This window comes from Leiobunum rupestre, chromosome 2, assembly GCF_980474605.1.
Source record: "Leiobunum rupestre chromosome 2, qqLeiRupe1.1.hap1, whole genome shotgun sequence".
Lineage (NCBI taxonomy): Eukaryota > Metazoa > Arthropoda > Arachnida > Opiliones > Sclerosomatidae > Leiobunum > Leiobunum rupestre.
This window is the reverse complement of record NC_143385.1, coordinates 54,314,985-54,342,707: the sequence shown is the minus strand read 5'-3', so window position 1 is coordinate 54,342,707 and position 27,723 is coordinate 54,314,985. Positions and strand designations below refer to the sequence as shown.

The following is a 27,723-nucleotide window of genomic DNA, read 5'->3' as shown; positions in this document are numbered from 1 at the left end:
ATTCTTTGATGTCGCCGTGTTTACGATATAAAGAGATGGGAAAGTCGTAACGTATTTAGGTAATTTATCCGCGGCGAAACCTCCTCGAAATAAGTCTTTAGTGAATTTATCCTTTTCCATAATTTTAGTTAGCTGAAACGTGTCCATTTTAGTTCAAAAGTACGGTTCTGTTTTTATCAACTTCAATCAGACTCTGAAATTCCGCGTAGACAATTACGGCAATAGTTTCGGGTAAAGCTGATGCGAATTTTATTTCAAGCCTTAAATTTCCGTTTCTAACTAAATGAAAATGAGCGGCGTTGCTCATCAAATCAGCCGTCAAATCGTACACGAAAAGGCAGTTCCCACCAACGTAATCTTCTCGACTTATCTGATTTCCTTCGTCAATATTCCACTGACCAGTTTGAAGAAATAAATTAGCGTAAGCCTGTATGTAGCTATTCTCCGCGAAATTAGGAGTAAGCGGACGATGGGGAACACTGTTTCCGTCCACAAACAATCCAATGTGGTTTAAATTAAAATGCTGAAAGTTATATGGGGATAATTTTAAATCTCCTAGGAACGCGGTTTGACTAACCATCCCAATGACGACCTTATTGGGAATCTGTCCGGTAAATAAATGATCTTGAACCACACTCATGTTTCCTTGGGGGATCGAAAATGAAGTGCATTCGGTGCGCGTAATGGGGTATTTAGCTCTAGCCATCTGCAATACTTTCGCGTGAGATAACGGTATTTCCGGAATTAATTTAACTTTCCTTAGATATAACGAGGCAGATTTGATATCCAATTTGCATTTGACATCAGACTGTAGACAAAATTCCGTGTTGGGTTTCCCGAAGACAAATTTTAAATCCACTAAGTTTAGAAGATAGCGAGGTTGCTGACAAATGTCTAGATGGAGAACGCCGATCATATCGATATTTCCCTTTCGAGCAAATTCCGCTCTTTTCAAGAAGCCTTCGTTATTCCGAAAGTCATTAAATTTGCTCGCCGTGTCACGATAGAATAAGGAGCTGGTCAGGTGACTCGTTTTAGCGGAGTCACCGAAAGTTAGCATTGTTTGAATCATACTTTTATACGGATAATTTTGAGCCGAGGGAGTGACTGATTTTTCGTTTAAAAATAAATGAACTTCGGGAAAGAGGCTATGCAAAAACAAATTGACGGGTGCGATATTATCCGCTGCCGTAGTAACCGTGCCATCAGCGGCAATCACGGCTGCTTTAGGGTATGTTCCATTTTCTTTTTTCACTTCCACCTGAACGTGAAGAAGAGTCTGCGACAAGTCCACGTACGCTTCAGAATTTCCACTAATACAAAACGTTAACGCCGAATTGTTGGTAATGCTCGAAATGGGATTGTATTCGACCCATTCGCCGCCGATAATTCCCGTTTGCGATAACGGGACTTGAAAAAGGTCCAATTCGGAATTAACGCACCCGCTCGAGTGAGGATGTAATAGTGCCATTATAATTTTTTATGAAAATATGTCGGAGTAAGAAAGGCACGATGTTTTATTCCTCTTTACGGGGTCTAGCGCGCTTCTTTTTAAGTCCAGATCCCGTCATTTGTTTAACCGCTTCGGCGGCTGAAAATAAGGCTTCTTTGCCGGCGGTCTTTGATCTAGTTGTCAGGGCTGTTTTGATTGGAATACCACTCGCAACATCCGTAACAACTTTCGCACCGGTATCCAAAAATTTTCGTCCTAAGAACTGGGCTCCGCGTCTAAAAAGGGGCATGGCGCTGCGGAATGCCGACGCTAGTATATTACCTAACCCATACCCTATCTGAACACCGACACCCCGATACACGGGAATTGATCCGTATCCAGCCTGGTTCAAATAGTAGTTTTCGTAATCGTTTACGGTGGGATTGTACTGCGAATACCTCATGATGTTTGTCGGTCGTCACTGTTCACTGAAATGAACGTTATTCCTTCCCGGTCACGGTATTATAGAGCGAGCCAAGCCCTCCGCGGTTTGAAGTGGAGGGTAACGTGAACCTTCCCGCGTTCGAATTGGACAGGGTTTCCTAATTCGTCCATAATGTTAACTTCGATAGTTTGTATTTCCGAAGAAGCGACGGGTAGATAATGAGGTCTAGAGAACTCCACGTCCACAATTTCTCCGTCTTTTCCTTTCGCACTGACAATACGCAAAAGTGGAACGTTGCTATCCCCCACGATCGTATTTTTAACGACGTCGGAATAAATAAATAAAGAGTGTAATCCGGAATCCAAATCTACCATATACGGCGCTATCATGGGATCCGTAATTATGATATTTTCTTTCGGTTCCAACGTAAATCCTAGCATGGTTGCTATGTCTCCGGGTATGTCAACTTTGAATTTATGTCCCGACGCGATCGATTTGAAATCATAACCAGATGAAACGGAAACACGTTTTAATCGTTCATCGTACTTAAACAGTATACTTTTATCTACGTGTAACATGTCCAGAAATTCGTGAATTGTCAAAAAACTTCCTTTGGGTATAAGAGCTACTATTTCATTCGATTTATCGTCAGTGGGCCAAATTCGAATCGCACTATCGTTTTTACATTATTCCAAGTCCTAGGATAACTTATTTCCGTTAATGCTACTTCGTAAGGGCCGTTTAGTTTTACCATCTCCGGGAGATACGTTCTAAATTTACTCATCGTATTATTAGGAAAGTATTTGGTCGACGAATCGGATTGTAACGTGATATAGAAACTCATTTTAAATCTACTTCCTGCACCCAACTGTCAAACTGTGGACCGTATCCTCGCCAACGCACAAATAACTCTGTGGTATTATCCGATTTTCGTCTTTTTCTTAAGACTTTTTCGATTTCAAAAGCGCACGTATCCAAGTCTTTCCCCACTTTTTGAACTTCTTCCTTGTAAAATATTCCTAAAATGGGTTCGGAATTTAAATCTTCTAGTTTATATACCGGAGGGTCTCTTGGCAGTCGCTTAACAACCCGAAAAAGTTCTTCGGAATAATTTGGAAGGTATCCTTTTTCGAACAGACCCTTGTTTTTGCTTATTCTGACAATGTCACCGATTTCGAAATCGTACGTTGTTGGAGGACTAAAGTCAATACCTCCGTAAAGATTTTTCCAAACTATTTTAGAATTTTTGGGAGTTACTTCGACAGGTTTACATTTAATAGCTCGATGATAACTGTTATTATACGCTATAACTAAGTCCTGGATCACGTTTACGTACGTATTTGTGTTTTTCCCTGTGAAATATCGATGCATTCTCGATTTGAACGATCGAATAAAACGTTCGACGACACTGGCTTTAACTTCCGAGTTCGTCGCGAAAAATTCGATTCCCCGGGATTTCAACTCGGATTGAACCGCTTCACACACAAACTCATTTCCATGGTCACTCTGCATTCGTTTGGGTTTCCTTTCGCCCTCTAATATCTTTTTCAGCGCATTCACTATAGTATTTCCTTTTTTGTTTTTCACAGGCTCGACAAAGGCGTATTTGCTAAAAATATCAATGCAAGCGAGTATGTAACGATATCCATTGTTATGCCTCGAAAGTTTCTGAAGGTCAATTAAATCCGCTTGCCATTGTTCGTCAATGCCGTATACTATCGTCTTATTTCTTTTGTACCGCCACTTCGCATTTTTGTGTAACGTATAGGTATCTTGATTTTTCTAAAATTCCCGAACGTTTTTCAACGTAACTTTAATACCCTTTTCTCGAGCTGAACGATATAATCCTCGAACGCCAACGTATCCGCCAGAGTCTGTGACGTCGTAATATATATATCTCAGTTTATCCATAATTGGTACTGTTTCCAATTGTGGGCGTTGCGTGATACCATAATAGGAAATCGAACAATTCAATTATAAAAAAAAATTTATATAATTAAGACGCCCGTTAAGATTTTTGGATTTTCCGAAAAAGATTTAGTTAATCTGAACATTATACTTTCAGCTACGACTTCCGTACAACCGTCCATTGTGAGATAGGAATTTGAAATAAATACTCGTAAGATGCGTTAAACATTTTATTGGTAAATACAATCAAATTGTCACCCACTGTTGTTGTCTGGGTGTTGTAGCGTGATAAGATAATGTTTTCAATAAATTTATTCTAGCGGGATTCTTAATAAACTTTTTCGGTACGTTATTGTTTTGCAACGTTTCGTAGAAGCTATTAATCCCAGTAGGGTCGACATTTGATTTGGTTTTCCTAACCGCGTCGTAAATTAAATCTATAACGTTTGATCCTGAAACAATCCGACCCCCAATTTCCATTTCACCAAGTTCGTTCCACGAAATATATCGTAATGTCCAATTGTATAACGATATTGCGTCAGTGAGCATGCTTGGCGGAATAGATGTTGCAATTTCTTCATACCAGGTTTTTTTTAACTTGCCTTTGTTTTTCAACTGGTTTCCGATTAGAAATTAAGTGTCGTTGCAAAGTTTGATTATATAATGTTAATTTTTCGGATTCGGACATATTTGGGTTTTCGAGAATAGTTTTCATTTCTTTATCCAAAGTGGATGTTTCTGGTTCCTGCGGAACCTCTTCGAGAGAGGCATTTTTCATACGACGTAAAGCGTCTTCGGACACCAAAATCATTTTGCGAGCCATTTTACTTATTAATGGCACGGTTTATCGCTGCACCGGCAACTGAGCTAACGATTGAAAGTAGCGGAGCTAACAAAAGTGGCAGAAATCCTCCCTTCTGCACTAGAATCTGCTTTCTTTTCGTCAGAGGAATTTTTCTACAAAGATGGTGTAACGCCTTACGATGTTTCTTCAACCGACTCTTTTGGGCATCTGTTAGTTGAATGTTCCCACGTAATACATTTATACAGCATTCGACCAACGCTAGAATAGCGTCCCGATTCGCTAGCTTGATGATAGCTTTTCTTTGTTTCGCGTTACAAGTGCACAGATATTTTAAAAAATTCAAGTTTTTGCAAACTCTTTTCGACGTTGATATACTCATTTCTATTATTTCGGCACAAAAATCGCCGCTTCGTCTCCCGGTATTATTCCCGTTCGTAGCCGATATTCATCTGTGGTGTTTGGTTTCAAGTCGATGAATAAATAGCCGTACGGCTTTGCTACTGCTTGACGAAACGCGTCAACGACGAATTTGGTGTTAGACGGATAAATTTGTTTAGCAATATTTAACACGCTCGAGACGTCTCTAGCCGAACGGAAAATGGCCAGGTACTGCGAATTCAGATTGAGCGTTCGAACTTCTTTCCCGTGATAAAACCGATTTTGCATTAAAATAAGTACCGAAGTGTTCCGATGGTGTGACCCTCGGATAAATAAATTGGTAACGTCTTTGTTATTAGCTATTTCGCATAATAGGTCGTCAAGAATTACGAAATTCTTAATCGATGGATCTAAATTATTTGGATTTAACAAACCCTCGTGAAACTCAACAGTAGGATTATGTTCCATCACCGAATTAAATAATTTTTGTTGGTACTCCGTATAGCACCAAACTATTCGTTGAGGTGCGGGAGAAATACACGACTCATTATGTTTTATTAATTTCGCAATAAAGTGAGATTTTCCACACTGAGTGGGCCCTGATACGAGCCCCGTGAAAGGATGTACCACAACTGGGTTCATGTTTGCAAATGAGCTCGGAAATAATTGAATAAGTTTTAAATATGAAATTTTTATTAATACGCTTTATACATCTTCAGTTTTATATAACATTTTTTTGGCGTTGCACGTAATAAATGCCAAAATATTATCTCTGAAATCCTCGCTTAGAAATGTATCGAGTTTTGAGGTTATCTCGGAATAACTTATTTTCTCCATTGCGTCAAACAAATACATGTCTAAACGGGAATTCCAATCGATCATCAAACAATCATGTTGTCGTTGAGAAGGATGATCAATTTCACATCCTTTACATTGCTTATTTACGTAATCCGTAATTTCACCTAGTACAGTGTCTTTTATTTTACGAAATACGCGTTTGACTTCGTTGTGGTATATCATAATTCCTTCGTATTGGTCCAGCATCGCCATCCAGGGGTACCGCGTGATCGTGAATCCTCGCTTCGTCAGGTAGTGTTTCCCGTAGTTTGTCCCAGTTCCAAGGACCAGTTCTCTCACGTCCATCACTCTTCGGTTTTGAAAAATGCATAGCTCGACACGTCTAGTTTCCGATCCTTCGAAGAACCACGTAGAGGGTGCCGTAGAATCGTCTTCTAAGAATGAAGTGATCCGCTCGCTCGCTCTCCATAGTTGTTTGAATTGGCTTTCCGTCAAGGCAATGCCCACACTACCGTCTGAAGCACCGATGTTGATATTGCCATCTGGGGTTACGGACACTGCTTTCGTGGTAGAAATTGGGAAAATTTTACTGGCGTTCCTAGAAGATTCGTACTCGTTAATAATCATATACAATAACAATCATACTGTTGTTCAAACTTACATTTTAGTAGTATTCCAATTCCAAGATGAGGCACTTCGGGTTGTCAAATTTTTAATGAAATTTCTGTGGCAGGAGATCCTTTTATATAAGACTATGTTCGTGTTCTTTGAACCACGTTTCAATCATTTGGCATCCATAATACCCAATAACTTGCAGAAATCTGGACACGTTGAGCTAGGTACTACGAATTTGTTTAAACAGATATGATAATTTTTATCGTTATTACATTACTACCGTATACGTTTTTCTTCGCCAAAGAAATTCGATAGCGTATAAATTTTCCGGGTTCTCCCGAAGACTCTCTCTGATTCCTCCCACACCGAGCGTGAAAGAACGGTAACGAAACCCACGAATAAACATTTTAAGGGCGTTTTGATTCCCCATTGTTATTGAATGAGGATTCACCTTCTCGTAAGCGCTTTGAATGACGATTACTTTAAGGCTACTCTGCACCCCTAGGCTCGACGCGTCGACGAGTCGCTCGTAAGAACTATCGGCTTCTAGTAGAAATTAGAAACCCCGCATACATTAGACGGCTAGATTGCCGACTGAAGCTTCGAAATCATTCGATTCCCCACGTTCTTCTTCAACGCTCGACTATGAATCCCGTTGCCACTCTCGTACTTTTACTCCCGCCGAAACATGAGAGCTTATTTCGATTTGACGTTTCAATTTTTCGACGGTCTCTTTCGAATTCTCGGTACCGTCGAATGCAACCACTTTGAGCCGGTACTTTTCAAGGGCGTTCAAGGTTGATTAAATCCCCATAGAGAATCAACGGGGAATCATATATTCCCTGTACAATCCTATGGGAAAATGCATTTTCCGTGGGGCAGTTCTCTCATTTTTATACTACTGAGATAGGACCATTTGGACGGAGCTAAAATCTCCCAGCGCGCCACCGCCCGTACGGGTTACAAGAGCCGGACCCCGACTCCCCGGTAAAGCCACCAGTTATTGGACACTCCGACCCCTTGTGGGCCCTAAGCCTAGTTCACAAAAACTGACGTTTGTGTGGCCAACGCGTTGTGGAAATATTTACTCCATTCACACGGAGCATCTCGGCTTGCAACCCACGTTGGCCAACAAAGTTTGGAAAAAATGTTTTCTCATGTGATTAGGCCTTTATTCTGCCGTGTCAGTGTGACTTTAGGCTCGTGTTAATTACTTAATTTACTATCTAGTTGGTCACGCAGTTTGGAATCGATTCAGCCGGTCGTTTGACCGCGCTTAGGTTACATCAAAATTATGAAAAGAACGATGTAAAGTTTATATTAACATCTCACAGTACAATATATCACCCACTAGTTTCCAAAGGTTTAAACAATAAAGTATTTAATTAAAGTTGAAACTATCTATTGCTCTTAAATACATCGCAGAAACAAGTATTTATTCACTCCATGAATGCATTTATACATGCATCATGGTCTAGTTTGGTATAGACCTATTCGACCGAATATTTCTGGAAACAATTTCAAAACAGAGCCCATAATGGCGGTTTTCAGTTGAACGACACTTTCAGAATTATAAAGCTCTTTTTATATTAAAGCATATTTGATTATTAATAATATATATATATATATATATACGGCGAATGTCGTCACTCCTTAGTAGGCTTAGATTAGGTTGGGTAAGGTTGTATTCGATAAATAATAACTGCTAATAATAATGATATTCGGACAGCATGAAAAAGTTCAGTCGAATGGGATTCGGACGAATGGGACAGCATGAAAAAAGTTCGGTCGAATGGGATTCGGCCGAATGGGACAGTATGAAAAAAAGTTCAGTTGAATGGGATTCGGCCGAATGGGACAGTATGAAAAAAGTTCAGTTGAATGGGATTCGGCCGGATGGGACAGTATGAAAAAAAGTTCGGTCGAATGGGACTAAAGCGTGTAGTTGTTCCCCCATCTCTAAAGGGGTATATGTCAGAATTTATAGCCCAGTGTACCGATAAGATTTAAACCACACCACCAGAGGTCTATCATCATAATGCCCTACGCCAGCGTCCACAAACCCGAACGGGTGACAAATACAGCAAGGGTAAGAGCTCCCTACTACTGATGGTCGCACCTTTGACGTGAGCCACTCAACCCAGCAGAAGGTGCAGCAATGGGACGACCAACCCCTCACTTCGCACACAGCAGTGGGAATAAGAGCGGATGCGCTTGCAACTCCAGCCGACATTCTACCTTCATACCCATCAGAAAGAGCGACTAAAGGGGGACAACGGGCACACAGTGGTCCACTTAACCCGGCACAGCTGGCACCGGATATCCCGATGGACTCCAAAAAGCCAGGAGAAGAGCCCACTGCGCCTCATACGGAGAGCCGCTGCCCCACAGCAGGCAATCCAATCCTCCGAGGCGGTAAGTCTGCCTGGACCCTCTCCGTTAGCCCGAGCCGAAGCTCAGTTACCAGCCCACACCTGACCGAAGTCGGAGGTGGAGATAGGACCATTTGAACGGAGCTAACATCTCCCAGTGCACCACTGCCCATATGGGGTGACAAGATCCGGACCCCGACTTCCCGGTCAGGCCACTAGTTATTGCACACTCCGACCCATTTAGGGCCAATCTCAAGTAACAGGATGAAACGTCAAATATATAAATTCAATACTTTTGTAACCATGTTTTTTTATTTTACTAATTGAAATATAAATATAAAATGCCTTTATTAATACAAATTAACATATTTTGTAGTAGCAGAGATATTTTTCAAGATTTACGAGTAATTTTCTTCGGCGGTTAAAGCTCGAAAACTCAACAACTTCTGGTGGAGCGTGTGAATGAGCAAAAGTCAGAAAACTACGCTCGCGTTTAGGTTATACTACCTTTAAAGATATTGTAACAGCAATCCATTCTTTAGAGAAGTCCACTAACAATTTGAGCAAGAATTCACGAACTAGCGCCCGAAATATCTAAGCCATAAAACGGAGCGGCCAATATTGAAAATGTTGGTGTTCCACACCAAATACCCGCGGTTCTATTACATTAATAATAACGTTACATTAGATTAAAACGCCGGAACTCTAGCTTTAAACCCTGAATAGCGCTCTTTTGTTAGACTAACTAAATACTTGATTTTGAAACCAGAGGCGAGTTACTGTGGTCGGGGACGGTTAATCATTATCCATGTTTAAATTGATTTTTTTCGGGAAAAAAATGTAAACAAAGAAATTTTCCGGTTAATATTTCGGAAAATGATTAAATAACATGTATTATTCGTAAAATTTTAGCTTTTTATCGAAAATAACGTCGTTTTTCCGATTAATTTTACCAATTTATCAAAAAATTAATCGGATAATACAGAAATATAAATTACTTGATCAAAACGTGTTACGAATAATTTTGAGAGCTTTATCTATTGAATAAAAGTTAACCATCCCCGACCTCTAGGCGAGTAAGAGCTTGCACGCTTCAAACATCGTCTTTTAATTCATTTATATCTTTACGTCAAAATAAGCAAACTAAAAAATAACAGTTGTTAGGTGTTTACAGGCGTTCAAGCTGTAATAAATAGTATCAAATCAGAATCAATTGTCCGCTATAAGTATCGATAACGGTGGCTAAAATTTTACTTAAAAAGTTAATTTAAAAAAATTATAAAATAATTAAGAGTCTAAATGGGAATGTGCACTGAACAGATTTTAAACTATTACCTATTTAACGAAATAATACAAACCTCCATTTATTTTACGCCATTTTCATACCAACTAAATTGAACAAGTCTAAGAATGTATAGTTCCGAGTTGGTTCGTCAAGTATAACTTTTATTTAAACAATAGCCGGAAGGTTTAGTAAAGAAATGCTCTGAACTAGTGTTGTAAGTTGGAAAATTTTCCGTATTTTTCCGAAATAAATAAAAAAAAGTTTTCATTCCATGATTAGCCTAATATTTTTTGCAAATTTAAATAAAGCGTAATTTTCGCCTCATTTTTTCGAATCTAAAAGTAAAACTAAACCTCTAGACTAGTTTAAACGGATTAACAATGCAACACTATTAATGTTTTGTAGTATGTTTACTGTTATAAAACATTTTATATCGATTAAAAATAAAAAATTTAAAAAGCCTTAAAAGAAGTAATTTATTTTTATTTTTTTTCCGATTTACGGAAATTTTCTGGAAATTTTTCCGCATTTAATTTTTCCGAAAAATTAACAACACTACTCTGAACAAAATGGAGAATACATATCATGGTTTTATCTCCGAAAAAATTATTAATTTACCATAAACAAAGCGGCAGGGAAACAGATTCAAAAGTTACATAAGTCGTGAGAAGTGGGAGTATTCAGGGCCGTCGCGATGTTCAGGGAAAACGATTTTTTATTTTTTATTTCTATATTTTATAATTTTTTAAACGATTTAATTTCAAATCCTATTATACTTTTAGAGCTCGGTATGAGACCGGAAAATAGTGCGCCTCGATTTTAAGCTTCTAGGGACCAAAAATCCTGTAAAACATTATTACAGCGCTTCACTATTTCCACTATCTTGTGAAACGAAACGGTGAAAAAATATTTTAGCGCTCATTGAAAATCTCGTACAGCCATGTTCTGTTTTAGCTTTCATTGAAACCCTTAACACGCTCAGTACAAGTTCTTCACTGTGGTGATCACGATGCTTTCTTCACACATAAAGTTGACAGTAGTAAATGGCACTATCTTTGAATCTTTCCTACGCTCGAAGCCTATCCATTTGACTGGCTTCGTATGCGAAAAGCAATTGAAATCCACTCAAATGAAAATTCCCTTCAATCGTGACGTGCCCTTTGACGACTAGCAAAATAGATTTCTATGTTTACCAATTTCACGTGTTTAATATATTTGATATTCTCTAAACATGAATGAAAAGCTGACATAAAAAGCTCGGGATTCGCTTCAGGCGTGATTCTAGAGAATATTTTCCAGATGGGACATGCTTGAGGTACATTCAGAAACCACAAGGTTTTCTATGGGTGATCTGCTATCTGTTGCTTTCCAAGATTACCTGGATTATTTTTAATCCGATACCTTTCCGGATAACATATTTTGTTACTCTAATGGTAGTACGCGGATACGCTTTGCGTTTGTTTGAAAAACCTAAATGCTTTTCACGGGTTGATCTGCTTTTGAAATTGTATCTTTATTCCGCGATAACTGCGGATATACTATTTTAGTGTATCTTTATATTGGCTTGCTGGAACTAAGCCAATTTTTTGTTGCCATTCAAATATTTTAAAGGATAACAAGTCGGCCCAGGCCGTAATATTAGTTCCACATCAGTGTATTCGAGTGGGCAAACCCATACACCCTTAGTAGACACTAATACAAAAACTGTTGAGGCTACGTGATTTCGTATCGTTTGATATATAAATTGCCATCCTAAGTTAAAGAGTGGCCACCGCCCACCCTCAGGATACCCGGGTGGGCAAACCAATACAAAAGCTGTTCAGGCCATGTGATTTTATATTATCTCGGTGATTAAATTAGTATTTTCTTAGAGCAGATATTTAATATGAATTATTAACAAATGCATAAATCATATTATTGCAAGAATTTATTTATGTACTAAGAATATGACAAGACGGAGATTCTGTTGCCAAAGCCCTAGCCAAAGTGCTAGCCCATTGAATTTAAAATGTTTGATTCTAGCAAAGCAGACTTTTGCAAGGAGTAAAAACGCGAACAAGTAAAGAGACCAAGAAGTAGGGGAGAAAACTAAGCTTTATTGGGGGAAAATATGCGGTACTTCGGCCGATAGGCCTTCAAGGCGAAAAACTTTATTTAATAAAGTTTTTCGCGGAGGGGGCGGAAATTAACGTCACTGCGTGCGCGTCAAAGAGTTCTACCGAATGAGACCAAATCTCTGGACCAACTATACAAACTATACAAGTTCGCCAAGAAGGCGATAATATTATTTTGTGCCACATATAAACGACTTCGATAAAAAAGTGCCACACTTATTTATTACTTCTGACCATACACGGTTTCGATAAGAAATTGCCACACTTATTTATAACTTCTGACCACACACGGTTTCGATAAGAAAGTGCCACACTTATTTATTACTTCTGACCATACACGGTTTCGATAAGGGGGTCGAAATTGGGGCGGGGGGAGGCGAAGTTTTAGGTTCACTTGACCCTAAATCGCCGTAAATATACGTAAAATAACGCTGAAAAAGGAACGAGAATTGCGACAACTTAACTAGACAAAACCCCCCGCGTCGCTAAAAACGACTAGAGGTTCCGAGTGAAATATGAACAGAGCGGCGTAGCTCGGTTGGTATAGTCGTCGGTTTTTGGAGATCACGCGGCCAACGGCTATCTGGGTTCGAATCCCGGCGCCACCAATAAAATATTTTAAATAATTTATATTTCACAGCTCCATCTACTGCGCCGTCGCTTTTCCACAACAAGCAAGCAAACAAACAAACAAACCACAACAACACTTAACGACAATCCATAAATAGCAATAGTCCCACTTCGATATATATATCTCGATGTGGAACTAAAAAGGTAGACAACATGAAGACCGATATCTACGCGCTTATCTGAGAAAAAACTTCTTACTATATCTGTGGTCTCGTCGGTTACCGAAACCAAAAAAAAACAAGTTGGCCAGCCCAAATATACCTCTCATAGGAAGAATTGTCCCTAGTGGTATTAATTTCTCGAGATAACTCTTTAAGATATATCTCCGCAATTTAGAGTTATTTGTTAAAAATGTTATCCCAGTTCTGTCCCGCCCGGTATAAAATTTTAATTATAATTAAAATAATTGAGACGAAACGACCAATTTTAATTTATTCAGAATATCATAAGTTAGTTGTTACAACAGTGAGTTAGACGTACTATAACACTGCACAATTGAATTTAACCCTTTTTTACAGTACAAGTTTATAAGTTGAATACATGTGTAATACGAAGCAAATTTTAATGAAAGAAATATCAACAGAGGGTATTATAACGACCGTTCGCTTTTTGTTTATAATTTTAACGGAATCGGGCTGATTTTAATTAAACCCCGTCCTGTAGTGGTTCGTCTGACAGCCAAGAACTAAGAAAGACTAAATCTTCTTCATTGACGGCAACGGCTTTATATACGTTTATTTGGCGTTTTTTAATATAATTTAAGAGATTATATTTTTTACACGGTGGCGCTATATTATTACTTTGATATCGTTTCCGCGGGAATTTTGAATAATAATCATTCAATAAACAATATATACAGATATTGTATTAATCCGTTTAGTTCATAATCATAATTGTTCCTTTACTTGAATATTTTCCCTAAGGAAGTCAATGGCTCGGCGGTGAACTATCCGCATTGTAAAAGTGCGACCCGAGTTCAATTCCAGATCGCAATCAAATTTTACATTAAAATACTAAAATATTTAATTAAATATAAGATTAATATAATCTATAAATATTTAATTAAATATAAGATTAATATAATCTATAAATATTTAATTAAATATAAGATTAATATAATTTATAAATATTTAATTAAATATAAGATTAATATAATTTATAAATATTTAATTAAATTTAAGATTAATATAATTTATAAATATTTAATTAAATATAAGATTAATATAATTTATAAATATTTAATTAAATATAAGATTAATTTAATTTATAAATATTTAAAATGAAGTAAAATAAATTATAGTACCTAACAAAGCTGTTGTTTAGAAAAACACCGTAAATTAACAAGCGTTGGTGGTTGAGTGGTTAGAATACATCTCTTGCACGAGGCAGACCCGGGTTCGATTCCCGGCCGGCGCCACAAAATCGCAAATTGATACTAAGACGAATACCGTGTACAACTGGTGGAAACCCTGCCATTGGACGTTGAGAGGTAGCATTACACTCAGCTCTCGGTCAGTCCCAAAGTCATTAAGAAGAAGTTGGAGAGAAAACGCCCATACAAACTCAACCGACTCAACATCTACAACCATCATAACACGAAATCAACATTCCCAACAAACTCCACACCCACAACTTTCACAACACGAACTCAACATTCACAATCTACATAAACATTACAATAACGAAATATCCAATCAAACTGAATTAAAACTGTCGCGACGGTGAGCGTTGACGAAAAAGACCATCCAAACCAAACCGTTAACGCTTACCGTCACACGGTGGTTTTGCCAACCTTTAAACTGCTAAAACGGTTGTTCGACTGCAAGTGAGAGTGAAAATATTTTATTTCTTTCACTCTCACTCTATAGTGAGAACGAAAAGATTTTATTTCATTCCAGAGTGAGAGTGAAAATATTTTATTTCTTTCACTCTCACTCTATAGTGAGAACGAAAAGATTTTATTTCATTCCAGAGTGAGAGTGAAAATATTTTATTTCTTTCACTCTCACTCTATAGTGAGAACGAAAAGATTTTATTTCATTCCAGAGTGAGAGTGAAAATATTTTATTTCTTTCACTCTCACTCTATAGTGAGAACGAAAAGATTTTATTTCATTCCAGAGTGAGAGTGAAAATATTTTATTTCTTTCACTCTCACTCTATAGTGAGAACGAAAAGATTTTATTTCATTCCAGAGTAAGAGTGAAAATATTTTATTTCTTTCACTCTCACTCTATAGTGAGAACGAAAAGATTTTATTTCATTCCAGAGTGAGAGTGAAAATATTTTATTTCTTTCACTCTCACTCTATAGTGAGAACGAAAAGATTTTATTTCATTCCAGAGTGAGAGTGAAAATATTTTATTTCTTTCACTCTCACTCTATAGTGAGAACGAAAAGATTTTATTTCATTCCAGAGTGAGAGTGAAAATATTTTATTTCTTTCACTCTCACTCTATAGTGAGAACGAAAAGATTTTATTTCATTCCAGAGTGAGAGTGAAAATATTTTATTTCTTTCACTCTCACTCTATAGTGAGAACGAAAAGATTTTATTTCATTCCAGAGTGAGAGTGAAAATATTTTATTTCTTTCACTCTCACTCTATAGTGAGAACGAAAAGATTTTATTTCATTCCAGAGTGAGAGTGAAAATATTTTATTTCTTTCACTTTCACTCTATAGTGAGAACGAAAAGATTTTATTTCATTCCAGAGTGAGAGTGAAAATATTTTATTTCTTTCACTCTCACTCTATAGTGAGAACGAAAAGATTTTATTTCATTCCAGAGTGAGAGTGAAAATATTTTATTTCTTTCACTCTCACTCTATAGTGAGAACGAAAAGATTTTATTTCATTCCAGAGTGAGAGTGAAAATATTTTATTTCTTTCACTCTCACTCTATAGTGAGAACGAAAAGATTTTATTTCATTCCAGAGTGAGAGTGAAAATATTTTATTTCTTTCACTCTCACTCTATAGTGAGAACGAAAAGATTTTATTTCATTCCAGAGTGAGAGTGAAAATATTTTATTTCTTTCACTCTCACTCTATAGTGAGAACGAAAAGATTTTATTTCATTCCAGAGTGAGAGTGAAAATATTTTATTTCTTTCACTCTCACTCTATAGTGAGAACGAAAAGATTTTATTTCATTCCAGAGTGAGAGTGAAAATATTTTATTTCTTTCACTCTCACTCTATAGTGAGAACGAAAAGATTTTATTTCATTCCAGAGTGAGAGTGAAAATATTTTATTTCTTTCACTCTCACTCTATAGTGAGAACGAAAAGATTTTATTTCATTCCAGAGTGAGAGTGAAAATATTTTATTTCTTTCACTCTCACTCTATAGTGAGAACGAAAAGATTTTATTTCATTCCAGAGTGAGAGTGAAAATATTTTATTTCTTTCACTCTCACTCTATAGTGAGAACGAAAAGATTTTATTTCATTCCAGAGTGAGAGTGAAAATATTTTATTTCTTTCACTCTCACTCTATAGTGAGAACGAAAAGATTTTATTTCATTCCAGAGTGAGAGTGAAAATATTTTATTTCTTTCACTCTCACTCTATAGTGAGAACGAAAAGATTTTATTTCATTCCAGAGTGAGAGTGAAAATATTTTATTTCTTTCACTCTCACTCTATAGTGAGAACGAAAAGATTTTATTTCATTCCAGAGTGAGAGTGAAAATATTTTATTTCTTTCACTCTCACTCTATAGTGAGAACGAAAAGATTTTATTTCATTCCAGAGTGAGAGTGAAAATATTTTATTTCTTTCACTCTCACTCTATAGTGAGAACGAAAAGATTTTATTTCATTCCAGAGTGAGAGTGAAAATATTTTATTTCTTTCACTCTCACTCTATAGTGAGAACGAAAAGATTTTATTTCATTCCAGAGTGAGAGTGAAAATATTTTATTTCTTTCACTCTCACTCTATAGTGAGAACGAAAAGATTTTATTTCATTCCAGAGTGAGAGTGAAAATATTTTATTTCTTTCACTCTCACTCTATAGTGAGAACGAAAAGATTTTATTTCATTCCAGAGTGAGAGTGAAAATATTTTATTTCTTTCACTCTCACTCTATAGTGAGAACGAAAAGATTTTATTTCATTCCAGAGTGAGAGTGAAAATATTTTATTTCTTTCACTCTCACTCTATAGTGAGAACGAAAAGATTTTATTTCATTCCAGAGTGAGAGTGAAAATATTTTATTTCTTTCACTCTCACTCTATAGTGAGAACGAAAAGATTTTATTTCATTCCAGAGTGAGAGTGAAAATATTTTATTTCTTTCACTCTCACTCTATAGTGAGAACGAAAAAATTTTATTTCATTCCAGAGTGAGAGTGAAAATATTTTATTTCTTTCACTCTCACTCTATAGTGAGAACGAAAAGATTTTATTTCATTCCAGAGTGAGAGTGAAAATATTTTATTTCTTTCACTCTCACTCTATAGTGAGAACGAAAAGATTTTATTTCATTCCAGAGTGAGAGTGAAAATATTTTATTTCTTTCACTCTCACTCTATAGTGAGAACGAAAAGATTTTATTTCATTCCAGAGTGAGAGTGAAAATATTTAATTTCTTTCACTCTCACTCTATAGTGAGAACGAAAAGATTTTATTTCATTCCAGAGTGAGAGTGAAAATATTTTATTTCTTTCACTCTCACTCTATAGTGAGAACGAAAAGATTTTATTTCATTCCAGAGTGAGAGTGAAAATATTTTATTTCTTTCACTCTCACTCTATAGTGAGAACGAAAAGATTTTATTTCATTCCAGAGTGAGAGTGAAAATATTTTATTTCTTTCACTCTCACTCTATAGTGAGAACGAAAAGATTTTATTTCATTCCAGAGTGAGAGTGAAAATATTTTATTTCTTTCACTCTCACTCTATAGTGAGAACGAAAAGATTTTATTTCATTCCAGAGTGAGAGTGAAAATATTTTATTTCTTTCACTCTCACTCTATAGTGAGAACGAAAAGATTTTATTTTATTCCAGAGTGAGAGTGAAAATATTTTATTTCTTTCACTCTCACTCTATAGTGAGAACGAAAAGATTTTATTTCATTCCAGAGTGAGAGTGAAAATATTTTATTTCTTTCACTCTCACTCTATAGTGAGAACGAAAAGATTTTATTTCATTCCAGAGTGAGAGTGAAAATATTTTATTTCTTTCACTCTCACTCTATAGTGAGAACGAAAAGATTTTATTTCATTCCAGAGTGAGAGTGAAAATATTTTATTTCTTTCACTCTCACTCTATAGTGAGAACGAAAAGATTTTATTTCATTCCAGAGTGAGAGTGAAAATATTTTATTTCTTTCACTCTCACTCTATAGTGAGAACGAAAAGATTTTATTTCATTCCAGAGTGAGAGTGAAAATATTTTATTTCTTTCACTCTCACTCTATAGTGAGAACGAAAAGATTTTATTTCATTCCAGAGTGAGAGTGAAAATATTATATTTCTTTCACTCTCACTCTATAGTGAGAACGAAAAGATTTTATTTCATTCCAGAGTGAGAGTGAAAATATTTTATTTCTTTCACTCTCACTCTATACTGAGAACGAAAAGATTTTATTTCATTCCAGAGTGAGAGTGAAAATATTTTATTTCTTTCACTCTCACTCTATAGTGAGAACGAAAAGATTTTATTTCATTCCAGAGTGAGAGTGAAAATATTTTATTTCTTTCACTCTCACTCTATAGTGAGAACGAAAAGATTTTATTTCATTCCAGAGTGAGAGTGAAAATATTTTATTTCTTTCACTCTCACTCTATAGTGAGAACGAAAAGATTTTATTTCATTCCAGAGTGAGAGTGAAAATATTTTATTTCTTTCACTCTCACTCTATAGTGAGAACGAAAAGATTTTATTTCATTCCAGAGTGAGAGTGAAAATATTTTATTTCTTTCACTCTCACTCTATAGTGAGAACGAAAAGATTTTATTTCATTCCAGAGTGAGAGTGAAAATATTTTATTTCTTTCACTCTCACTCTATAGTGAGAACGAAAAGATTTTATTTCATTCCAGAGTGAGAGTGAAAATATTTTATTTCTTTCACTCTCACTCTATAGTGAGAACGAAAAGATTTTATTTCATTCCAGAGTGAGAGTGAAAATATTTTATTTCTTTCACTCTCACTCTATAGTGAGAACGAAAAGATTTTATTTCATTCCAGAGTGAGAGTGAAAATATTTTATTTCTTTCACTCTCACTCTATAGTGAGAACGAAAAGATTTTATTTCATTCCAGAGTGAGAGTGAAAATATTTTATTTCTTTCACTCTCACTCTATAGTGAGAACGAAAAGATTTTATTTCATTCCAGAGTGAGAGTGAAAATATTTTATTTCTTTCACTCTCACTCTATAGTGAGAACGAAAAGATTTTATTTCATTCCAGAGTGAGAGTGAAAATATTTTATTTCTTTCACTCTCACTCTATAGTGAGAACGAAAAGATTTTATTTCATTCCAGAGTGAGAGTGAAAATATTTTATTTCTTTCACTCTCACTCTATAGTGAGAACGAAAAGATTTTATTTCATTCCAGAGTGAGAGTGAAAATATTTTATTTCTTTCACTCTCACTCTATAGTGAGAACGAAAAGATTTTATTTCATTCCAGAGTGAGAGTGAAAATATTTTATTTCTTTCACTCTCACTCTATAGTGAGAACGAAAAGATTTTATTTCATTCCAGAGTGAGAGTGAAAATATTTTATTTCTTTCACTCTCACTCTATAGTGAGAACGAAAAGATTTTATTTCATTCCAGAGTGAGAGTGAAAATATTTTATTTCTTTCAATCTCACTCTATAGTGAGAACGAAAAGATTTTATTTCATTCCAGAGTGAGAGTGAAAATATTTTATTTCTTTCACTCTCACTCTATAGTGAGAACGAAAAGATTTTATTTCATTCCAGAGTGAGAGTGAAAATATTTTATTTCTTTCACTCTCACTCTATAGTGAGAACGAAAAGATTTTATTTCATTCCAGAGTGAGAGTGAAAATATTTTATTTCTTTCACTCTCACTCTATAGTGAGAACGAAAAGATTTTATTTCATTCCAGAGTGAGAGTGAAAATATTATATTTCTTTCACTCTCACTCTATAGTGAGAACGAAAAGATTTTATTTCATTCCAGAGTGAGAGTGAAAATATTTTATTTCTTTCACTCTCACTCTATAGTGAGAACGAAAAGATTTTATTTCATTCCAGAGTGAGAGTGAAAATATTTTATTTCTTTCACTCTCACTCTATACTGAGAACGAAAAGATTTTATTTCATTCCAGAGTGAGAGTGAAAATATTTTATTTCTTTCACTCTCACTCTATAGTGAGAACGAAAAGATTTTATTTCATTCCAGAGTGAGAGTGAAAATATTTTATTTCTTTCACTCTCACTCTATAGTGAGAACGAAAAGATTTTATTTCATTCCAGAGTGAGAGTGAAAATATTTTATTTCTTTCACTCTCACTCTATAGTGAGAACGAAAAGATTTTATTTCATTCCAGAGTGAGAGTGAAAATATTTTATTTCTTTCACTCTCACTCTATAGTGAGAACGAAAAGATTTTATTTCATTCCAGAGTGAGAGTGAAAATATTTTATTTCTTTCACTCTCACTCTATAGTGAGAACGAAAAGATTTTATTTCATTCCAGAGTGAGAGTGAAAATATTTTATTTCTTTCACTCTCACTCTATAGTGAGAACGAAAAGATTTTATTTCATTCCAGAGTGAGAGTGAAAATATTTTATTTCTTTCACTCTCACTCTATAGTGAGAACGAAAAGATTTTATTTCATTCCAGAGTGAGAGTGAAAATATTTTATTTCTTTCACTCTCACTCTATAGTGAGAACGAAAAGATTTTATTTCATTCCAGAGTGAGAGTGAAAATATTTTATTTCTTTCACTCTCACTCTATAGTGAGAACGAAAAGATTTTATTTCATTCCAGAGTGAGAGTGAAAATATTTTATTTCTTTCACTCTCACTCTATAGTGAGAACGAAAAGATTTTATTTCATTCCAGAGTGAGAGTGAAAATATTTTATTTCTTTCACTCTCACTCTATAGTGAGAACGAAAAGATTTTATTTCATTCCAGAGTGAGAGTGAAAATATTTTATTTCTTTCACTCTCACTCTATAGTGAGAACGAAAAGATTTTATTTCATTCCAGAGTGAGAGTGAAAATATTTTATTTCTTTCACTCTCACTCTATAGTGAGAACGAAAAGATTTTATTTCATTCCAGAGTGAGAGTGAAAATATTTTATTTCTTTCACTCTCACTCTATAGTGAGAACGAAAAGATTTTATTTCATTCCAGAGTGAGAGTGAAAATATTTTATTTCTTTCACTCTCACTCTATAGTGAGAACGAAAAGATTTTATTTCATTCCAGAGTGAGAGTGAAAATATTTTATTTCTTTCACTCTCACTCTATAGTGAGAACGAAAAGATTTTATTTCATTCCAGAGTGAGAGTGAAAATATTTTATTTCTTTCACTCTCACTCTATAGTGAGAACGAAAAGATTTTATTTCATTCCAGAGTGAGAGTGAAAATATTTTATTTCTTTCACTCTCACTCTATAGTGAGAACGAAAAGATTTTATTTCATTCCAGAGTGAGAGTGAAAATATTATATTTCTTTCACTCTCACTCTATAGTGAGAACGAAAAGATTTTATTTCATTCCAGAGTGAGAGTGAAAATATTTTATTTCTTTCACTCTCGCTCTCTTCCGCCAGCTCTAATTCGGGAAATGACGATAAAGCGGAAACTCCCCTCTAAGGAGTGGAGTGAATTTTCAATGAGTGGAGTGAAAAAAATTGGAGGACGGCAGCACTCGCGAAATATCACTCGGAGTTTTGCCCAGGTTTGGGTTGGAGTCTTTGCAGATTCTTTTGAGCCTAGGCCTAACTCTTCTAGGCTTGATATGGGTTTAATAACGCTGGTTCCATTTTCGGAAAGCGATCACTTATTAGTCATTTTCCCCAACCTTTCATTTTTCTAAACTGCTCATTATTTAACTTAATCCGCACAAACCGATCGAGTTTATAAATTTCAATAAATCTACATTGGGCCGACTAAAATTCCGACGCAAAAAATTCCTTATCAATGTAGAGGTTTTTCATTCGCTTAAATAAATATGTTACTAGCCAATAGTGTGACTCCCAAAATTACTAGGATGAATAAAAAGGTTAAAATCTAACGTAGTTCACCTTTTTACAGGTTCGTGGTGAAACAAACCGTTATTACAATGGCATGAGTAATTATGTTACGTATGCTAATATGTATAAAAAAAACTAGCTGGCTTAGGCTGGCTAAAAGGAAACACTTGTTGCATACCATAAAGGTGAAAAGTTTTCATTATTTTAACAAGCACTATATAAACAATATCTTTCCGGTCCTGGCTCTCGGAAACATTACTTTCTTGGCGATTTCCTTGAAGATGTTTTATTGAATGGCCTATTAGCTGTTCAACTGAAACGTCTCTCTAAGTAATTTTAATTGCATTATGGAACCGATTTGTGTGGTCGTGGAAGTAAAATCAGATACACATATTTTTATTGTAAAACATTATAGATAAGTTGTTTTAGAAGATGTTTTATTTTATAGAGTATATAATATACGAATATATGTTATTCGTAGCTTTGGCTATAGCCACCATTTTGTGCGGGAATTTTTCTCTATGGGCAAAAGTGTCACGTGATACTGAAATCACTGTATACACCGAACTTTCCTAGAGGCAAATATTTTAGGAAAGTTCTAGATTTAGGGGGTGCAGTTTAGAATGTGAATTTGGCGCCCCCCACCACTTTTTACAATTCACCGGGGAGGGATGGTGCTATTCCTAAAAATTAAGGGGGTACATTAACCCCCCCCCTTTTTACGCCACTCGAGGGGGCCCCCAAAATTAAAAGTTCCAGGGGCCCAACAGTATGTAAAGACGGCCCTGCTTGTAACGAAAGGTCTGGCAGATGGCATCAAGTTATCCCAATGCCAATGTGAAGTGATCTGCGAGAGCTGTCTAAAGGGGAAAATTGCATCAAAGTCCTTCCCGAAGTCAACATCGAAAACCGCGAAGCCTTTGGATTTAATCCACACCGATCTACGCGGTCCGATGCCAACAGCCACACCTAGCGGGAATTGGTACTTACTTACATTTATCGACGATCACTCCAGGTTCGCTCATAAAAACGAAAAACGAAGTTACTCGTGTGGCCAAGGAGTTCATCGCTGTGGTAAGCAACAAGTTCGAAAGGAAGCCCAAAAAAGAAACGTTCGGATAACGGTGGAGAGTATATTGGCCGAGATCTCGAAGGATACTTCAAGCAGAATAGAATCGAGCATCAACGCACCGTTCCGTCCACTCCACAGCAGAACGGGGTTGCAGAGCGCACAAACCGCTATCTAACCGAAATGGTTAAATGCATGCTGTTGGATGCTCACATGGAGAATCGATACTGGGGAGAGGCAATCATGCCGGTGACGTATCTTCAAAACCGTCTTCCAAGCAGAAGTGTAGAAAAAACGCCTTACGAGCGTTGGAATGGAAAGAAGCCTCGTCTCAGACACATCAGAGTTTTCGGAAGCAAGGCGTACTCATATGTTCCCAAGGAAAAATGAGTTAAGTTCGATGACAAGGCGGTTGAAGGGGTCTTGGTTGGTTATGGATTGACCACGAAACGTCATCGCATTCTCAATCTGAAAACAGAAAAGGTCCACTACAGTCACACTGTGACTTTCGTTGAAGGCACAGGAGATGCCTTTTATCAAGATAGTGTTATATCAGATCCAGAAGGGGAGAAAGAATTAACAGTTCCCGCCGATTACCTCGTCAATCCAGCCACCGAGTCTGAGGGCGAAGACTCTCCGTCCGACTCCGACGACACCATGATCAATCAGTCATTGCCGAGACGTTCACAGCGGGGAACAAGGGTATCCCACCGACGAGGCTGACGTATAAAGCTACAACCGACCATCCCCGAGAACCTACTTCATGGGTACAGCTTGACGACTTTAGTCCTGACGACCGAAGAAAATGGATCAACGCCGCGAAAGACGAAATCTCGTCGTTACCTGAACGGGAAACCTGTGAGCCCACCGATTTACCACCCAATCGGAAAGCTATCGGATGGTGATGGATATTCAAAACCAAACACGATTAGCATGGGAATCTTAGCAGGTATAAAGCCCGACTTGTTGCCAAAGGCTACTCGCAGAAGTTGGGCGAAGACTTCGATGATACATACGCTCCTGTCGTGAAGTACGACACTGTACGTCTAGTTCTTGCCGTGGCAGCTGCACAGAGGTTGAAAGTTAAACATTATGACGTCAAGACGGCTTTCCTCTACGGAGATATCGCAGAAGACATCTATATGGAACAGCCTCCTCGCTTCGTTGAATCCGGGATGGTACATAAAGTTTGCAAGTTAAAACGCAGTATCTATGGACTAAGGCAGTCCGCCAGGTCGTGGAACATCAAGGCCAGTCACGTCCTAGAAACCGAAGGGTTCCGTCGCAGCAAAGCAGATCCAGGTCTCTATTCAAAGAAAGAACAGAACGGAACATGGACCTACGATTTGTTATACGTCGACGATCTACTGGTCATGAACCCAAACGAAGCATTCGTCAATCGACTTTAATCAGCATTTTGATCTGAAGGAGCCGGGTAACGTTTCTTATTACCTTGGCATTCAGACTGAGCACTTACCAGATTGAAGTTACAACCTTCATCAAGGGACGAAAATGGAACATATGTTGGAGGATATCGGGTTGCAAGATTCCAAGGCCCCAAAGACACCCATGGACCCGGCCTACCTGAAGTTATCTGTTGAAGAAGATGTCCTTCCGAACAACACTCAGTATCGTAAAGCAATCGGGACTCTGTTACACATTGCGACAGTGTCACGCCCAGACATCGCTACCAGCGTAGGGTTTCTCTGTAGACGGGTTTCAACACCGAGAGAGTGAGACTGGGTAGCTATAAAAAGAGTCATGCGATACCTAAAGGGAACTATCGATGTACGACTCCAATTGCCAGCAGCGACAACACCAGATCAACTGGAACTAACGGGCTACTTGGACGCAGACTGGGCTGGTGACCACCATGACCGGAAGTCCACCAGCGGCTACGTGTTCCAGCTTTGAAAGGCGACAATCACATGGTCGAGTAAGAAACAATCAACCGTAGCAGTTTCATCCACTGAGGCCGAATATATTGCGGCTGCCTTCGCAGCGCAGGAGGCCATCTGGTTGAGACAACTGCTCGACGACGTTGGACTCGCAGCTACAGCACCAACACATATATTTGAAGATAATCAAGGGTGTATCAAGATGAGCTTGACAGAAAGAACCAGCAACCGCACCAAACACATAGATGTCCGCTATCATCTGCTACGGGACCCCAGAGAAAAAGGCACTATCAACCTCAGCTATTGTCCAACCGAAGATATTTTAGCGGATATACTTAACAAACCCTTACCACGCGACAAACCCTATGTCCACAATTGGACTCTCCGATATCCGTCAAGAAGGGGTGTTGGAATAATACGACGGCTATCTTCTTTATCTAGTTTATTTACATGGCCGTTGTTATCAATTTGTTGTTTATTTTTTACCTTAAATTTGTTCCTTTTTTACCTTAAGATGTCTCAGTTCTCCACCGCTATACCATAGGCTGAAATCCTACAGTTTTACGAGAAGAATTGGTGCCTAAGGACCCAGATTCAACTTTGATGAAACATTTTAAGAGAGAAGTCCAAGTTAGGTTCGAAAAGCACTGCGAATTAAATGACATCTACTATGCTGCGCGTATGTTGCACCCAAGGTCATTGTTTACAATTATATTTTGACGTAATTATTTTTGTTTACAGATTAAATATAGGAGCCTTACGCCATCATAATATAGAGTACGAGCGATTGACGCGCAGTGCCTCTAGGGGCGAGTTCGTGCGAATTTGGTTAATAAACTACAATTCCCATTGACGCTAATGTAAACGTAGCGATGATTTAAAGTAAATTAACTAATCGTTTTTAGAAAAAATATTTGATTAACAATTTTCCATAATAAATGAATTTAAATAGAAACTCAAAAAAAGCCTTTAAGATATATTTTATAGTTTTATTTTCGAAATAGGCGGGCTCAAAGTTTACGCGTATGCCTAGATATACATCTAGGGAGAGAGCGCTGATTCCCGGTGAATTTTAAAGACTTCTATCCTTTACAACCTAGAGTAATATCTTATAGAAATTATATGACAATTAAAATTAAAATAATTACACTAATTGTTATATCGTAGACTTTTAGTCACCGACGTCTCTCGTATCCATTGCCCTTGCACTACTGAGCTGTCTTCGTTAACGGTTTTCCTAACGTTAAATATACATGTACGATTACCTAACTTTTCTATAAGTAGATTCTCTAAAATATTTTCAAAGTCCATTTAACGGCAAAAATCCCACGTATTTCGTTATTTGTATCGAATTACAATTAGCGTTCGCCATCATTTAACGATAGTAATCGGGTTGTTCCGATTCAAAATACGCGGTAGATTAAACTGAGGCTTAAGAGCGGGGTGGCGGAGTGGTTAGCACTTTAGCCTCGCAGCAAGAGGAGCCGGGTTCGATCCCAGCTTGTGGCACTGGGTGAAAACTCGGAACAACTCCTTCTGCGTTGAGTTTGCAAGTTCTCTCCCCACTGGTTTAAGGGGTTTTCCCCCGAGTTCTTCGGTTTCCCCTTCCATAAAAACTTGCTTAGGTTAACGGTAATAGTTAGTGTAGGGAGCTGTTGGCTCGATCTCGTGGCATGCAGGGCTTGCCACCACCCTCCTACGCATTGTAACCCGGCCACCTGATTTAAGGGCTTCAAAAGTCGCATGATGACTTAGGCCTAAGGTGGTGCCTTGGGTATTAGCCTAGCTGATTATTATTGACTGAGCAAGCGTCACCGCCTTGAAATTTTCGTCTACTTTAAAGATACATTGTGAACGAACCAATGGATGAAAAGTGATGAGACTAGCTTTTAAATAAACCTTGAAACTTATTTCAAGTCATATTTATAATTCACAGATGAAAAAATTCGCGAAAAGTATTAATATCGTTTAGAATTACAACCTACTTTCTAAAATCTCATTTTGCTTTTTAATACGCGCGTTGATAACGCAAACTTTACCTAGACGAGCAGTTGTTCGATTATCTACATGGTGCATTAAAAATATTATTTTTGAATGTCATAAAGCACTAAACGATTTTTCAAGACGATTTTATATTAGATTTAAGTTCATATAAACGGGAAACATTGTCAATGGAATATTTATTAAATCATTTGGTAGGTTAATTAACGTTAAATTTTCGCCAACTTTACATTAATTTCATTGGGAGCGGAGAAAAACTTTTAACCAAGTTACGCACGAGCTCTCCACGAGAGGCGCTGCCGGTCATTTTCTTTTAAAACCGACAAAGCCTATAGAAATTTATTTATTTGCTACGTATAAAAATCTGCAATTAACCAGCGATGAAAACGGGAGCGAGTCGAAAAGCATCTAAATCATTGAATGGAAACCACTTCTACTGGCGTTGCGTTGGTGAGAAACGGATCGACATTGTCAGATATAACATTTGTACATAAAAAACTCGCAAATTACCCCAAGGTTAACATTTCTGATTTCCCATATGCAACGACCCCAAGTAAAATAGTAAAATTAGTATGACACTTACTATTCTCAAAATTATTGATAATCGCCAATGACCATATTCATCGTTATGTAGTTAAATCTGAGCTAATCGAATCGGTACCAACAGCTAAAGCTACGGAGTGTTATTTCCATATATTTGATGTTTATAAAAACATTTTTATAATATTAAAATGTATTTTAAATACCCAACTGTAGGCAATTAGTTAACGATCTATGGTATTAAGAAAAATTTA

The 27,723-nt window shown here is 36.8% G+C and overlaps 3 protein-coding genes across 3 annotated transcripts in view; 1 reads left to right on the top strand and 2 right to left on the bottom strand.

Annotated features, from left to right (window-relative positions):
* Positions 1-27,723, bottom strand: part of LOC149958410 (ras-related and estrogen-regulated growth inhibitor-like protein) — a 319,784-nt gene that overhangs the window by 73,465 nt on the left and 218,596 nt on the right. The gene's annotated exons all lie outside the window — the stretch shown is intronic.
* Positions 1-27,723, top strand: part of LOC149958411 (uncharacterized) — a 218,509-nt gene that overhangs the window by 18,274 nt on the left and 172,512 nt on the right. The window lies entirely within an intron of this gene.
* LOC149958416 (uncharacterized protein F54H12.2-like) lies at positions 149-1,471 on the bottom strand. The gene has a single exon (XM_090167174.1). It carries the CDS (start codon positions 1,469-1,471, stop codon positions 149-151), a length of 1,323 nt encoding a protein of 440 aa, XP_090023300.1.